Source organism: Eucalyptus grandis, chromosome 11 (genome assembly GCF_016545825.1).
Source record: "Eucalyptus grandis isolate ANBG69807.140 chromosome 11, ASM1654582v1, whole genome shotgun sequence".
NCBI classification, from domain to species: Eukaryota; Viridiplantae; Streptophyta; class Magnoliopsida; order Myrtales; family Myrtaceae; genus Eucalyptus; species Eucalyptus grandis.
Window position 1 is genome coordinate 34,403,507 of NC_052622.1, and position 15,304 is coordinate 34,418,810.

The 15,304-nt window shown below is 45.6% G+C and overlaps 3 protein-coding genes across 3 annotated transcripts; 1 reads left to right on the forward strand and 2 right to left on the reverse strand.

Annotated features, from left to right (window-relative positions):
- Positions 1-5,101: 5,101 nt before the first annotated feature.
- LOC104426237 (oleosin 5-like) lies at positions 5,102-5,931 on the forward strand. The gene has a single exon (XM_010039226.3). It carries the CDS (start codon positions 5,137-5,139, stop codon positions 5,611-5,613), a length of 477 nt encoding a protein of 158 aa, XP_010037528.2. The 5' UTR covers positions 5,102-5,136; the 3' UTR covers positions 5,614-5,931.
- Positions 5,932-6,114: 183 nt separating this feature from the next.
- Positions 6,115-9,562, reverse strand: LOC104426238 (vegetative cell wall protein gp1). The gene is made up of 3 exons (XM_010039227.3): positions 9,154-9,562; positions 8,004-8,237; positions 6,115-7,551 (listed from the first exon to the last, which is right to left on the reverse strand). Exons 1-3 carry the CDS (start codon positions 9,328-9,330, stop codon positions 6,301-6,303), a joined length of 1,662 nt encoding a protein of 553 aa, XP_010037529.2. The 5' UTR covers positions 9,331-9,562; the 3' UTR covers positions 6,115-6,300.
- A 996-nt stretch (positions 9,563-10,558) lies between these two features.
- LOC104426239 (galactinol--sucrose galactosyltransferase) lies at positions 10,559-14,173 on the reverse strand. Its single transcript, XM_010039228.3, has 5 exons — positions 13,351-14,173; positions 12,725-13,258; positions 11,761-11,938; positions 11,305-11,672; positions 10,559-11,202 (listed from the first exon to the last, which is right to left on the reverse strand). Exons 1-5 carry the CDS (start codon positions 14,062-14,064, stop codon positions 10,639-10,641), a joined length of 2,358 nt encoding a protein of 785 aa, XP_010037530.2. The 5' UTR covers positions 14,065-14,173; the 3' UTR covers positions 10,559-10,638.
- Between the last annotated feature and the right edge of the window lie 1,131 nt (positions 14,174-15,304).

Consider the following 15,304-nt stretch of genomic DNA (forward strand, 5'->3'; position numbering starts at 1 on the left):
AAAAGCCAGCAGCAGCGATGCCTGCTCAAATCAAGCACGGCAAACAACTCGAAAAACAAGCCGCAACTCTCACTCGCCCTTCCTTTAGCCCATCCGCTCACAACACGATGCCATCATCTCGACTCGAAGATCAATGATCTGGGAGCTCGCCTTCGTCTCACCAAGTCACAACCACTGTCCACAAGGATCCGAGAGAAGTAGATATCCTCTGTTGATCGATTGTTGTTTGATGAGGATAGTTTCCTAGGAATTCATGGATGTGGTTTAAATCCTCATTTAATCAGAAGTTTCGATTACGTACCTAGCCACCAGTGTCAAGTTTGAAGTAGTTCAAGCTTTTGGTTGGGTCGTTGGAGCGTGGACAGTCGATATTTAGCACATGTGAGGACTGGAATGGCTGAAACTTTGAGTAAAAGTAGTGACTAGGTTGAGAGCAAATTCGGTTCTAGCCCAACCTTGGATTTTGCTATTTTGGTACCGATTTATGTAATACAAATTTGATGGGGCATCCTTCACAAAACCCATCCCTTATTGAATTTTCTACTACATACTCTAATTTCATAATTTTTGACTTCGTACGCAAAAATATATTTGGAAAACTACTAGACTCAAAATCTGTTTTTGGGTTCACTGAACCGCCCCTTCCTACTTTCCAATTTCCATAAATTTTTCGGTCAAGAATTCTACATGCATCCTTCATGAAAGTTGTAGAGTACATCATAGGCCACCACATAATAAATTTCCATGATTTTTCAGTCTCATCTAGCTTGCAGAATATGTATTTTTCTGCTCTATCTTGTTCAGGAAATTTTTACTATTTTGGACCCAGTTTACAAAAATTATTTAGAACTGTATGAGCTAAATTAGACTTTCGATCATACATGAAAAATTTCACTCTAGGTCTTTTCAACCCGTTTATCTAGACAACAACCATCATTTCTAAAGGCGTGCAAAACGCCTTATAAGGCTAGTTTACGCATAGGATAGGGGATTCTTCTTATAGGTCATCTGATATCAACCTGCGTGAATTTGTAGTAGTCTAAAAGATAAAAAGATGGATGGTTCATTAGATTCATGCTTGAGTCCCTAGATAGTAGTAACGTTAATGTGCTTTTTAAATTGAATTATGGAATTGTTGCATCATGATATAGATGAGTGACTAAGAATGTCGTTGGTCCATCGGATGACGATGCCTTGAGTTATATTAAGGATGCCTGGAGGGGTAACTAGGTTCCTCCAGATGCTTGAGAGTGTAACGTGATTCCCAAGATATCCTCGTGATGTCGAACGAGTGCAAGATGCTCGTGGGCTAATAGGGTTCCCCAGATGATGATGGCAGAATGAATTTATATCGAACATAACTTTAGTAATTCTGAACTAAGCTACTGATTATTTGTTGGGAACGGTTATTACCTTTGTTAATCTGTCATGTATTCAAAAAGGTTCTCTGGTAAGTTAATGTGAAAGTGATTTACTAAACCTTATATTGAGACTTTCTTTGTCAATACGATGATCGATTTATGTAATATAGACCGATGGACCTTTTACTAGCTGGGTTTAGACTCATTGATTATTGACTTTATCTTTTCAGATCAATATAAATTATGTTGATCCTCCTTGCTTCTACCTCGATTAGTTATGGGGTAACTGTGGACCTCACCTGACACTTTTCCAACTTTGTGGGTCCGAATTTTTGGGATATTACCTTCATCTTATGCATCGCCATTCTATCTAGAAACATAGGGGCTAGGAAGCACTGGCACTCTTCAAGAGCTTTCGTATTGTGTTGAACACTTCAACACGTGTCGAACATTCTTCGATACTCTCGAACACTCAGTCAACGCGTGTTGGAAAATCCGACACATGATCAATTTTTTTGACACTCTTTGACACTCAAGTCGAAATTCCAACATGCAAGTTTTCCACACACGATTTCGACATGCAAGGTCAATTTTAAAAATTTTCAATGAATGAAGGGTTAAAATATATATGTGAAAAAAAAAATCAATAATAAAAATAACAAATTAGGAAGAAGAAAAACCTAATATTTTCTTCTCTTCTCTTTTGATTTTCACTTTCCGTGATTACAATTACCCTCAAGTTTTTTCTTTTTTCTTTCAACAAGTCTGATATGCAAGTCTATAATGTGAATTACCTTTTTTTCTTTCCAAGTTTTAAAGATTTATTGAAATGGAGTTGAATGTCAAATCGAAATAATGAAAGATATTAATAAATGGTAGATTAATATTTTTAGTATAAATTTATTACAGGATTTTATTATTATTTATTTATTTGTGAATTTGAATCAAATTAATTTGGTCGAATAATCATAAAAATAATAATTTATTATTTATATCTAAAATATACATATAATATACAATGTGTCCCAACGTGTCGAAATTCTCTATTTTTTTAGAAACGACACGTCGGCGTTTCATGTTGTGTCGTGTCACGTGTCGCGTGTTAGTGTCGGTGCTACTTAGCATAGGGGTCTCGACAAGCCCTATACTCCTGGCCTTCCTTGCAATCTTCGTGCGAGTAGGCGGACAACTCGAGTTGCTAATCCCATATCTAGGTGATGATGGGAACAACGATGATAGTAGTACGGTCGACTAAAGTAGGGGTAGGGAGTTACAGTGACATTTTTGGATCCAGGCAACGGCTTTTGGGCATCTTAGCGTTGGAGGATAGGTGACTAGACATGTATAAGATGTCTCGGGGTCAAGATGTTGTAGTTTTGATGAGGGTTTTTGGAATCCCTAGTATACCGACCATGTCACCTAACTTAAATTAATAAATGAAATATGTCAGCTTGGTTTATAATTCCGCGTGCTTTCTTTGAGTATCTTATATCCTAGGTTATTATTGGTCTAAAAATGCTTCCGCATGCTTAAAAAAAAAACGAAATGAAAAAAAACTACATTAGTGGTTCTATATTAGCCGTGACATGCTGGGACGTCACATTGATCACAGTATAATGGGAAGATATCAAAGCTAGAACTTGTTAATATGTAGATAAAGCCCTATAGATCTAAATAGTTCGAGGAGCGTTACAAGGGGAGAAGTATTCGCAAAGATCATTCCAAACATCATTTGACGAGTTATGTCGGAGAATGCAATATGAGATTATTGGTATAGTAAAATGAATCAACCAAGACCTCACCATGCTATTGCAACGTATCCATTGGGGATAATTCGAAGAAGTTGAAACAGGACATGACAATGACCCATCAACAAAGCATGGTGTATTTTTTGCCTCAAGGCCATGAGCATGGCACGATGCCATATTGGATAATTGTCTCCATCTGAAGGAGAGACTAGAGGGGCATTCGGATTGTCATTTGAGTGAAGAAAATATGGAGAAGTTACATCGATCTCGGGAGAGATAGTGTAAGGGCGCGTTTGGTAACGATTATGTTCCCGGAGTAGATTCGATCGGGCGATTCTTTTTTTTATTCGTTCTCGGGAACCGATTCTAAGCATTTTAAGCCGTTTGGTAACTTGTCCAAAATTTCTAATTCTATAATAGAATTGCGTTTGGTACCGTGCTCATTAATTCTGTTCCAAATCAATTTTTTAAATTTTTAAATCAATTTTTTTACTTTTTTACTTTTCTTTTTCATTTTTTTTTTTTTTTTTTTTCCTTTTTCTCATCTTCTTCTTCTTTCTAGTGGCCGGTCGCCGGACGGCGACCGGCCGCACGAGATCGGCTGCACTGGGCCGGCAACCTCATCGGAGCGTCGCCGGCCCTCGTTGACCGAGCCTCGCCGGCGGTGGGCGAGGCTCGCCTAGCCCCGCCGGTGGCCGAGGCTAGCCTCGCCGGGGGCTAGGCGAGGCCGCCAGGCCACCGGCGGGCGGGCGAGCCTCGCCTAGCCATCGGTGGGCTGGGCAAGCCTTGGGGCTAGGCGTCGCAAGGCTTGCCGGCCCCCGCCCAGCCTCGCCGATGGCTGGGCTTGCCTCCGGCGAGCTCGTCGGACCTCGCCTTGGTTTGGCGAGCTCGCCGAATCGGCGGCGACGGAAGGTGGCGGTGGCGACGGACGGGGGACGGTGGCGGGTGGTGGTGGACGGCGGTCGCGAGATGGCCGAAGGGAAGAAGGAGGGTTCTTGATTTTGATTCTCAAATTCGTTCTCGGAACAAGAATCAACTTTTTTTTTGTTCTTGATTCTATTCCCAATCTGTTCCCGGGAACAAAAATTTTACCAAACGCGATTTTAGGCTCAAACTGATTCCGGGAACAAAGAATCAGAATTTGACCCTGTTTGGATGGTTACCAAACAGGGCCTAAGTGTCTTGATTGGCCATGAAATACATCGGGATTGATATTTGCTCTAATACCATGAGAAAGGACACAAAATGGAATATCCCAATGAGAACTGATTATTTTTCCTATATTCTAAATGTACATATTTATACACTTTTCACAACTATATTTAATAAATATACTTCTACAGCTATGGTAAGTACAACTAAAAGATTGAATAAAACAACTCATGGGATTAGAATGCCACGGTGGCATATGATAACACTAAGAGGATAGTTGTATTGTTAATGTGGAAAAGCAAGCGAACCTTTTCAATAGAATAATTGAGCGTTATGTTAAATAAATAAATTTGCTTTGAAGCAAGACCTACTTTAGTTATTGTTGACGTGTGATATTTTGTTGCCAAATTTAATTGGGGTGAAATCTTGATGTATCGTTTTTCAATAAAGTGAAGTCTGTATATCACGTAAAATAAATGAATTTTCTCGATGTGAAATTCCCCAAACTTTAATTGGTTGTACATTGTTTAGACGTACATTAGATGATTTTTCGTGATTATGAGTAAGATGAAATTGCCACAAAGAAAATACAACAGGCTTGAAGCCCCCATCAAGATAGGGTCCATCCTCTCATAAAGAAAAGAAACAATTTGTATTTAATAGGAAGATTATCCTCGCTAGGCTTTTACGACGACAACATGGACCGGTTTCTCATGCATCCCCTCGCGCTCTCGCGCCAGTCCACGTGTCCACCACTTCCACGTGTCCACTTCTCCACCCTCCTTAAATGTTCAACCCCTCTCGACGCCTCTTCTACGTACTAATCTTCTGGATCAAACTCTCTCAAAAGAGCTCCCTAGAACCACCGCAACCAGATGGCGGAGCACCACCAGCCACGGCAGCTCCAGATCCACCCCCATCGCCAGCAACCCGCGGCCACCTCGATCCAGAAGCTCCGGGACCTCTTCTCCGAGAAGGGCCCCTCGACTGCCCAGGTCCTTACGGTCGTCACGCTCGTCCCGGTCGGCTTTTTCCTCCTCCTCCTGGCGGGCCTCACTTTCGCAGGCACTCTCATTGGGCTCGCCGTCACAGCCCCGCTCTTCATCCTCTTCAGCCCGGTCCTCATCCCTGCAGCGCTGACCATTGGCCTCGCCGTCGCCGGGTTCTTGACGGCGGGGGCTTTTGGGATCACAGGGCTAGCTTTCTTCACGTGGACGCTGAGGATGATGAGGGAACTCCTGCCGGAGCCCGTGGGGCAAGCCCAGCGGAAAATGCAGGACGCGGCGGGTCATTTGGGCCAAAGGACCAAGGACTTGGGCCAGGCCATCCAGGACAAGGCCCACGGCCCGTGAAGCTGTGAGGACGTGTGACGGGAGCTTGCAGAGGTCGTCGCTTTTCACGGTCGTCTTTTGTGTGCGTGTGTGTATATGAATCGCGGGAATGTGTGGCGTAGCAATAAAAGATCGTGATTAGTCTTTAGAGAAGGGCAAAAAGAGAGAGAGATGACGCGTATCAAGACATGAGAAATGAGGCATAGAGATGATGCTGATGCTTTGTTTTGGGATTTGTCTACGCGAGCATGTAATCGAATAATATGACTTTACTACGACCGAGTGCTGCTACGTCAAGGTGACATGAACATATGCTTCCTCTCAACTCTTATGTTCTCTGTTGAGACCCGAATTCACAGAGCTGATCAGTGAACTAACTCGGAGAGTCCACAAATCAGAACGCACGGTTCGATTTCAACCTTCCATTCAGAAAAAGAAACAGCCGCAGACAATATATCGTTCCATACACTCGGCCAAACACATCTATTCACAGAACATGTTTATATGACACTCAGAGAGAGATGTAGCAAGCTTGATAGGTTTTCATACGATCAGAAACTGAGTTAACCACACCAACCATATAATATGTACATCATGTGCATCGCGTTTTTCACCAGCAAAAGCAAGAAGCTCCACAGCATTTAACAGTCATCCACACGCGAAGGTAAAGGAAGGTGAACAGAGCATGTCGCTGCTTTAGCCTGCAACTCATCCCCGAGACTCCCCAGTGCTCATCAGAGTGTCTAACAGCAGATTGAGGTCCGGATGCTGCCCTTGTGCTTCAAGCCTTTTTGCAGTAGCTCTCACCAAATCCCTCCTGAACCCCATTGCAACAGCCTTGTCGATGACATCATCCATTGGTCCCCTATTCCCTCTGCTCTCCCCGGAACTTGAGTCAGAACCGATGGGAGAGGCGGTTGGTAAAGCATGCGGCAAAATCCGAGCAACCGGCAATTGCGAGTAGTCATTTCCCATGCCAGGGGCTGGAAGAGATGAAGTTCCCGTGGATGAGTTGCCATGTCCTGAGTTATACTTTCCTCGAGGATCAACACTGTTGAAATTGGAGCTCCCTGCTGCTGACCAATGTCCACCCAGAAGTTCTGTATAAGGCCTACTTGTGGGCTGATCATATGTCTCAGCAAACGGAGACTGCAACTGATGGGAAGAAATGAAGGGCATCCCTGGAAGCGCATGACTACTTTGGGGATAGTTCTGAGATGGGATGTAAGTAAGTTCATTGAGGTCATGGGTAGGTTCATTATGTGGCTGGGCAGAAGGTACACCGTACGGTAAACCAAAATCTGGAGCTGTCGGCACTGGATTTGAGGGAAACTGTAGTGCTGGTGAAGATGGAAGAGGAGGTCCTTGAGGCTCTGGGTGTGAATGAGAAATTAGTGGCTCATGGTAATTTTCGTGAAAATTGGTTTGGGGAGCCCCTGCACTATATGGTAGGGGCAGTCTGAAATCTTGAGGTGTTGGCACTGGTTTTGAGGGATAGGGTACTGCTGGCAAAGATGGAAAATAAGGCACTGGAGGCGTCGACTGTGAATGAGAAACTAGCGGCGTGTGGTGTTGCTGATGGCTGCCCTGTGGAGGTAGATTGGGTGGTTGGCTATTCAGTTCTGGCAGTGAAATGAAGTGGCTGGTATTTTGAGCCAATTGGGATGGATGCTGCGGTGGTGTTCCCATTGGTATTGTAGAAGCATTGGAATGAGGTAGGTTAGTAGACAAATATGGAAGCGAAGATGCAAATTGCTGGGAACGGACAACAGGTACTGGAAGCGACTCTGCGGATTGTTGAGTCTTGGGAGCTGCTTTCTGCTGTCCCGAGTTTGTCCGAGTAGAATTTCCCTTCTTTTCCTCTCGTGCTTCGTTTTTTCGGATCTGAAGCTTTAAAATTTGCAGCTGAGCCTGAGCTATGTCTTCTTTATCTCTCAAATCCCGAGTGCAGCTTTGAACCTACCATGTGAAGATATCAAAAGCTCATCAAGAACGTACTCAGTCAAGAAACACCAGAATACTCACTATGTACTATAAGGGAAATGTGAAAAGAACTAGATTTCAGTACAAATATTAGCAATTTAGTATCGGAATATGTTTACAAGAAAAAGATCGGTACTACCTCTACTATTGACACTTCATAGATCTTAAGGCGAGAATTATTAGCATGCTACACACCAACCACCTACTGTCATCAATTTCAAGCAACATGAATTTACATCCAGGTGCAGGAACGATTGCCAAAAAGCTCCATTATCAAGTTAAAATGACTGAGAATAAATTTCATAGTCCATTGTCCATATTTTATGTGCTTTTAGAAGAAACCCAACTCCAAAATCAAATTTTAATTAGCATTCCCAGGCACCACAAGAATATCATTCACAAATCTGAGACAGCTGAAGTTGAAATACCTCTCTCAGCAGGTTTTCCAGCTCTCTGAGCTTTCCATCAGTTTTCCCATGATTATACTCGAGAGATTCCTTCATATCGTCCACAGCATTCTCTAGTCGCCGCGTCCTGGTCTCCAGTTGAGACAGTCTTGCACTAACGCCCTCCACAGCATGAAGTACCGTATCATTGTGCTCCGTCATCTTGCGCTCAATCAAAGAAATCAATGTTTCATTGAAGGAAACTCTCTCCTTCCTCTGTCCAGGTTTGCAAATACAAAAGTCAATCCATCAAGTTTGCAGTCCCGAGTGCTGTAAGGAAGGCATAACTAAATCCGTTTCTCTCTCTAGTGAGATAGATTTTATAACAGCAGAAATAGATGAAATAGAGGATCAACTTCCGCAGACATTTAACGAAATAGTCGAGTTCATATTCAGAAAACTCACCGTTGAGAATATTTTCCACCACATAAGTAAGCAAGTATCTTAATAACCGACAAGATTAGCACAAGTGAGAATGCCCAACAGAGCAAGCACATGACAAGAAAACAGCCAAAGAGTCTCTATCATGCCATCCGAGGTGAAGATATTGGACAGGAACGGAAATTCTGGCACAGTTTCTCCGAAGTAACTGGGAAGACTCAACTCAATGAACTCGATCTCATCATCTAAGCTTATGTTTAAGATCATCCCTTTATAAGTAGTAGAATTACAGAGGATTTTGCTGGAGGGTACATCGTGCGCAAGTGGCGAACTTTGAAGATTTTTATGGCCAGCAACTATCAAAAATTGAAAGAAACTTCTGTTATAAACCTAAGCGAATCGCATGCAACAGCCATTCCAGGCATTTTCACTTAGATCAGCTTGTGTTCGTTTGGCGAGCATCACGCGAGAGTTCGTATGCTGTAGCAACAGGGAACGTCTCGCTAGTTGTTCTATATTCCTCTCTACTCTCTTTCTCTCTCCCCCGATCCCTTCATCTTCCGATCAATTCTTCGCTGCGAATCTCCACTTCCTCTGATTTCTTCTCTCTACACCCTCCCTTTCTCTCTCATCTCTAACCAATCGCGGTTCGCGTCGCGATTTGAGGCCACTCGTGAAGTCACACCACACGACCGACAGAGAGGCGAGGCCGAGAGAGGGGCGGGAGGGACAAAAAAGGGAGAGAGCATACTCTGGAGGAAGCAGACTGCGACTGCTCCGGGTGGAAGTTGAAGCTGCAGGAGCCGCGCAGGCGGAAGTCGTAGGCGTCGGCGTCGGCGTCGCTGTCGTCGTCGGAGAACCCGCCGGGCCGGGAGGCGGAGAAGTCCATGATCGGGCGGCGGCCGTCCCCGTACTCCGACGTCCTCATCGATCGGGATCGTCGCGCCAGCAGATCTATATAGCGCGAGAAGTAGAAGGAGAGGCGGATGATGGGGAGGATGGAGACAACAACGGTGGCCCCGGCGTCGGCTACTTGCGCTTGATTTTGACCCGACGTTTAGGGCTCCGACGCGAGGGAAATTCGCTGCTGATTCGCGGATCGAGGGGAGCTGGTGCCGGTTGGTACGGAGAAGCCAATCGAGCGATGTCACGCGTCGCGATGATGATGGGATTGGCGATGATGTTATGATTATGATGATGATGGCCCGGGGTTTTACTGGTAGCTCTAGCTAGCGTTCTTTGCTTCCCGCCACTTCTACGTGCGCTTAGGCCAGATCTGTCCTTCTCTCTCCTCCCGCGTAGCTATTCAGCATTCGAGGGGCGGGTGGCTTTTGATCAGTTCTTCGAGACTTTCCTTATTTCGACCTTGATGGCTTTTCTTTGACAGATCGAGAAAGGATTAATTTGATGGATGAATATCCATCCGAGATTTTTTCCTTTTGATAATCAAGGGAAACTCGTAAGTCGATAATCGCAAAGAAACCCAGGGCCACGGAAAAATCCACCACTTCTATGAAGCGAGCCTCTATAAAGCGAGTAAGTTCACCTGCGACGTATTGGGGATTCGAACTTCTCCCATTTGTGAGAAGGAGAAAGCCCGAAACTAGCAGTGCCACTAAATGCAGTAGCTCCATCCAAGACATTTTTTTGTTGTTACTAAAAAAACGAAAAACAAAACTGATGAATTTTTATTTTATATGTATCGTTTCACTAAAATATCGTGCATCATTGGACCACACACCTTTATTTATGGCAAAATCAATTATTTTGGCCGGTGTGACTTATGACTATAAAACCCGTGAATCCCTTAAATGATTGGTGTAAAAGACTATTATCATAAGAATTTTAATCAATTCTTAGGATAATTAAGCATCGTTTACTAGCACTTTAGAAAGTCTTGGCATAAAATGTCATATCACTTGTAATTAAGCGAATTAGACTAATTGTCCACAATAAATGATTCATAATGTGGATATTTATGAACTTTCAACGTAAAATATTTGATGGGAATATGAATATGAATATTTCGATTTGGAATAGGTTTTCCAATAGACGTTCCTTCAATAAATTAAAAATGAACATACACCTGCCACAGATCAGCGCTTAGCCTAATTGGCTAATGATAGATTGCCATGAGGACTTCGGGCCCCAAAACATGAAGTGGAATGCTACGAGCTTTGTCATTTTCATTGAAAAAAAGAGAATTACAAGTTGAAGATTCAGAAACCCTTTTGAGTCAAAACACATATTCAACAACAGATGGCTCTGAAGATGAGGAGTCGAGCCATGGAACTTCGATCCTCACCATCTTCTCCTCGTACCTAAATTTCACTTCCGCCCCATCGATTCTACAGCTCCTCGGCTCTTCCGACGAGTACACCCTCATCTCTCCAGCTCCTCTCACTCCAATCCTCACCGTGTCCTTGTCGAAGCCCAGCGATTGAATTGCTCCACCAGAGTTGAGCATGTTCACCAGCCCAATGGGCGCGAACTGGACCGATTTCCCTGGCAATACGGTCACGGGCGAAGCCGTCAGAAGCTCGTAGTTGAATGGCTCCAGAAAAATCTCTAGGCTCTCTGAGGACTTCAAGAGCTTAAGCTTCTTTTCCCGGAACATGTACACCGCGAACACATCTGTTCCTTGCACGGGGATAGGATTCTTGGGATTGTTCCATTCGATGTCCTTAGGACTTGCGTTGCACGACACGATGCGCGAAAACTCGGACGCGCTCTTGTTTTTTCTGGACTTGGGACACCATCCTCCTCCTTGGCAGTTGAACACTCCTAGGACTCCCGTGTACTGATTTAGCATGCGCAAGAAAATGGTATTTCAGTGCTAATTTTCCAAGACATCTTTCGAGAACTCAGTAAATGGACTAGAGGCAACATTCGTTGTTCTTACCTTGTTGACGTTCCAAATCTTGAGCATGGTCTTCCCATCGTGTAAAGGGTCTTCAAATAAGCAATCTCTTGTGGGGAGCGCATAGTACCGGCATCTCAAGATGGACCCGTCTGGCAAAACCAGGCGCTTCAGCAAGTCGAAGTTGTGCTGGCCGACCGAGTCACTCACGTAGATTGGCCCTCCGGAAATGGCTCGAGAAGCGGCATGGAACTCTGCACACGGATGGGTTGATTGGAACATGTCCCAGTCTGGCTGTATGAAGTTGCCCATCCATAAGCTGTTGTAGGCACAATGGACCATGTGGCACCCTTGGAGCCAGAATGTCCCATTCGGGTCCCCCAAGGGGTCGGTGCACCAGAAATCATCGCCTGAATGAATTAAGAAACCAACTCAGCTAATAAACACACAAGAACAATCGAGTTTGCCTCGTGATCGCATCGAACTTGATAGACGTACCGACTCGTCCTAGAGATATGGTCTCTGTACCAAGGAACATGAAGTCGTTGCAGTGCTCCATGCTCGCAATGACCCCGTTTCCTTTGAAATGCTTCCTTACCGAAGCAGTGAGTGCTTTGTAGTAAGCTTTAGCTAGCTCAACCCGGCCTCCAAACTCTTCGGAGAGCATCTCCAGTAACTGAAACCGCATTGGCTAAATTAATTAATACATAGGTAAAATATCAAGAGACGAGCTAAAGAAAGATTGATCCATGGAGAATCTGATGGCCGATTGTGTGTAACTAGGTGACCGCTAAGTATAGAATGTCTGGAAGCTACGCAAACCATTAAAGATCAGACAATTATCTCTGCGGAGTGAGTTTGTGAAATCTGTGCGGTAAAGCATTGTCAGTCATCCCAAAATTCAGATGATGAATCCAAATTCACAACCCGACCTATGCGTGGTCAGATAATGAGATGCGACATGCTGCGATATGTCGAGTTGCAAATGCCAGTTACCTAACACCAGAAGGAGGTATGCTTAAAAAGAAACCAGAGCCACCGCCCTGTGGACTCATCGCTTCGACTAAACAACCCTGCAGTCGCAATTAAAATCTCAATGGTACACTCGGTTTTTTCCTCTCATGTTCAATCGAATGGCTCAAGAATTGCGAACCAAAGTTGTGCAACTAGCAATGCAGAACTCATGCGGGTATAACACAGTCGGGACTTAGTCACCATCTGAACTGTTGTTCTGCACCTATACAGTGCATTCGTGAGCTAAGCTAGTCCAAATTCTATCGATGATGAAGCACTCGTTTTGCAGATTAAATGACGTCTCTCTTATGTATGTCGAAATAACCGGAAGGTCCCAAGGCAAATCAGCTCGCCTTAGTTTTGTTTTGTTCACGGGACCACCTATATTTACCACGAAAGTGGTGACAAGAGAAAGAAACGAGCATGGAGAGAAAGCAGGATGACTCACGTGGATCACATCAACTTTGACGCCATCAATCCCCACCGACTCGAGGTGGGAGTGAAGCCCCTCGTACATGTCGTGCACCTTCTCCGGCGGGACCAGCCCCACCCCGTTGTTCACTATCTTGTCCACTGCCAGATCCTCCATCGTCGTCTCCAGCCCTTCCGACAGCCTTGGTCTCACCACCTTCGATTCGGGCATGCCCGGGACTCCGGGTCTCAGCCCGCCCCAGTACCCGCACAAGGCGTGCCACACGTACACGTGCTCCACGCTCCTAAACTCTTCCTTTAGGTCCCTGACGAAGGCTCCCATGCCCGTGGCGGAGTTGCCTCTCTTGCTCTGGTAGTCCCTGAATTTGTAGTTCTCTTCGAACTTGATGAGCCGGCACGGCATTTGCTCCCCGGCAGCCGTCCGGTTCATGCTTTCTTGATCGGTGATGGGGTCGTCGTCGTGACAGAAGGACTGCCACCCGTCATCGATCAGGACCATGCCCGGTGGGCAACCTCCCTCCGCCAATCCCTTCACGCCTTCCCGCACTCCCTACAAAACAGATAACGTGTAATGTCAGACCCGATCAGCCTAAACATCGGCTTTGTCAAATATAACACCTTAACAACGACATAAATCGTCACCTGCGGATGCACCGTCAGGTAAAAGGCGTCCCACGTGCACCAGCCGAACTTGTCCACGATGGCGGGAGGAGTCTTCTCTTCGAGGAGCTTGAACGTCCCCAAGCGGAACCGGATCTCCCTGATCGCGTCCCTCACGAGCGCGTAGGGGTCGTCGCCGACGTGCATGTAGAGGCAGCTCCGGAACACGGACCGCGCCACGCGGGTCGACCCGCTCTCCACGCAGACGTCCACGTAGTCGTCCGCCCCGGGCTGCAGAGAGGCCCTGAACGGACCCTCCAGGAGCGGCAGCAGCAAGACGTAAGGGCGCCTCGAGTCGTTCCGGTCGAGGATCATGAGCTGTGTCTCGTGCTCCACGTCCCGGCCGTTGGACCCCACCCAGTGGGTGGTCCACCAGACCTTGAAACGGAACAAGCTCATGAACCGGACGCCCCGGAGCCTGCCGAGGCTGACCACGTGGCGGCACTTCGGGGGGCCGCCGGACTTGAACCCCACGAAGCAGCCGACCGTGACGGGGTTGCCGTCGTTCTTGGCCTTGCCGGAGGAGATGGTGGGGGAAGGGGTGGCGATGATGTTGGGAGGGACGTGGGTGAGGACCGGGTGGCCGTTGGCGACGAAGGTGGCTCCTTCGAGCGCTATTGAGGACGAGACTCGGCCGCCATCGGCGAGGGAGGCCATGGCGTCCGCCGCGTTCTTGGTCAGGCTGGGAGGAGCCATTGGAAGTAGCTCTACGAGCCGAGTGTTTTTTGTGCGGTGCTGTTTGTAAGTTAGTGCGAGCGTGAAACAGTGAGCTACGTGCTTGTAGTGTGTGGCATGAGGGAAGGATCGAGAACGGAGTTTTTATAGAGCGAGGGAGGGCTAGGCGTGGTGAGATGTGGATGGGTGTGTATGCACTCCGACCTCCGAATGGAGTGGGAAGACTCCGAACTGTATTTTTTTTTTCCTTCGTTTTTTAATGAATTTGATCACTGTGCAGCAGTTCTGGTTTTGGGATTGATGGGGATGGGGGAGGGGATGAGAACAGTGCACGAGTTGGGGGAACGGAGGCTCCTATTTTGCGTGTATAAGGAAGTAGAAGCTGTATTCCAGTCCTCGTGGGGCTGCAGCACGGTGCTGTCCATAATGGCAGATGGAACTGAAACATGCCAAGCGGCAAACCTTGGACCAACACGCACCGGATGGAAATTTGTCCCTTGGATTCTTCTTGTGAAGTTGGACGTGGATCCGATCAATTCTTGATATGTCATCAATTTGTTTCGATTTGATGGAACGACCTATTAAATAATTAATATGATGTAGTAACTCGGTATTTTTTATGTACTAAAAAGTCGAGTCATCGATTTTAGAGAATTTGTTTATAAATTAAGGTCCTTTAGTGCCGTACCATACACCAATATCAAGAATAATTGGATATGCAAGAAAGTAAATCTTGATAGTGCTCATTATGTTCCTAAGTAATGGTCTTGTCTAGGAACATAAACCACATAATCGCACACTTGCAACCAAGGGGGGTCCACAAAACTGCTAATTTCCTGGAAGGAATGCTAAATAAAGAGATGCCAATTTCCTTTTGAACTTTATTCGGGTGATCCTGTGATGTACAAGTTTCTCGACCTTTCCTCTCTTCACTAGATGTTTCCGCATTCATTGCCTCGCCCCCAATTTCTTGACCCTTTAATAGTTCGTTCGGATGGCCCGAAATTCAAGCACCTTCCATTACACTCCATTGAATAAAGCATTGCTTTGGTGTAACAACGAAGACCCCATGGAAATTGGTATGGGTAAGTTTCCAATTAGGAATTTGAAATCTATCATGAGACAGTTTTTCGAATCCGTTTGGAATCAAACCAACCGGGTCCAAGATTGATCCAAGACCTTTGATCCAAGAACTAGTCTTGACTTTCAAGTTATATAACTAATTATTGTATGAAAACATATCAAATGAATAATTTGTGAT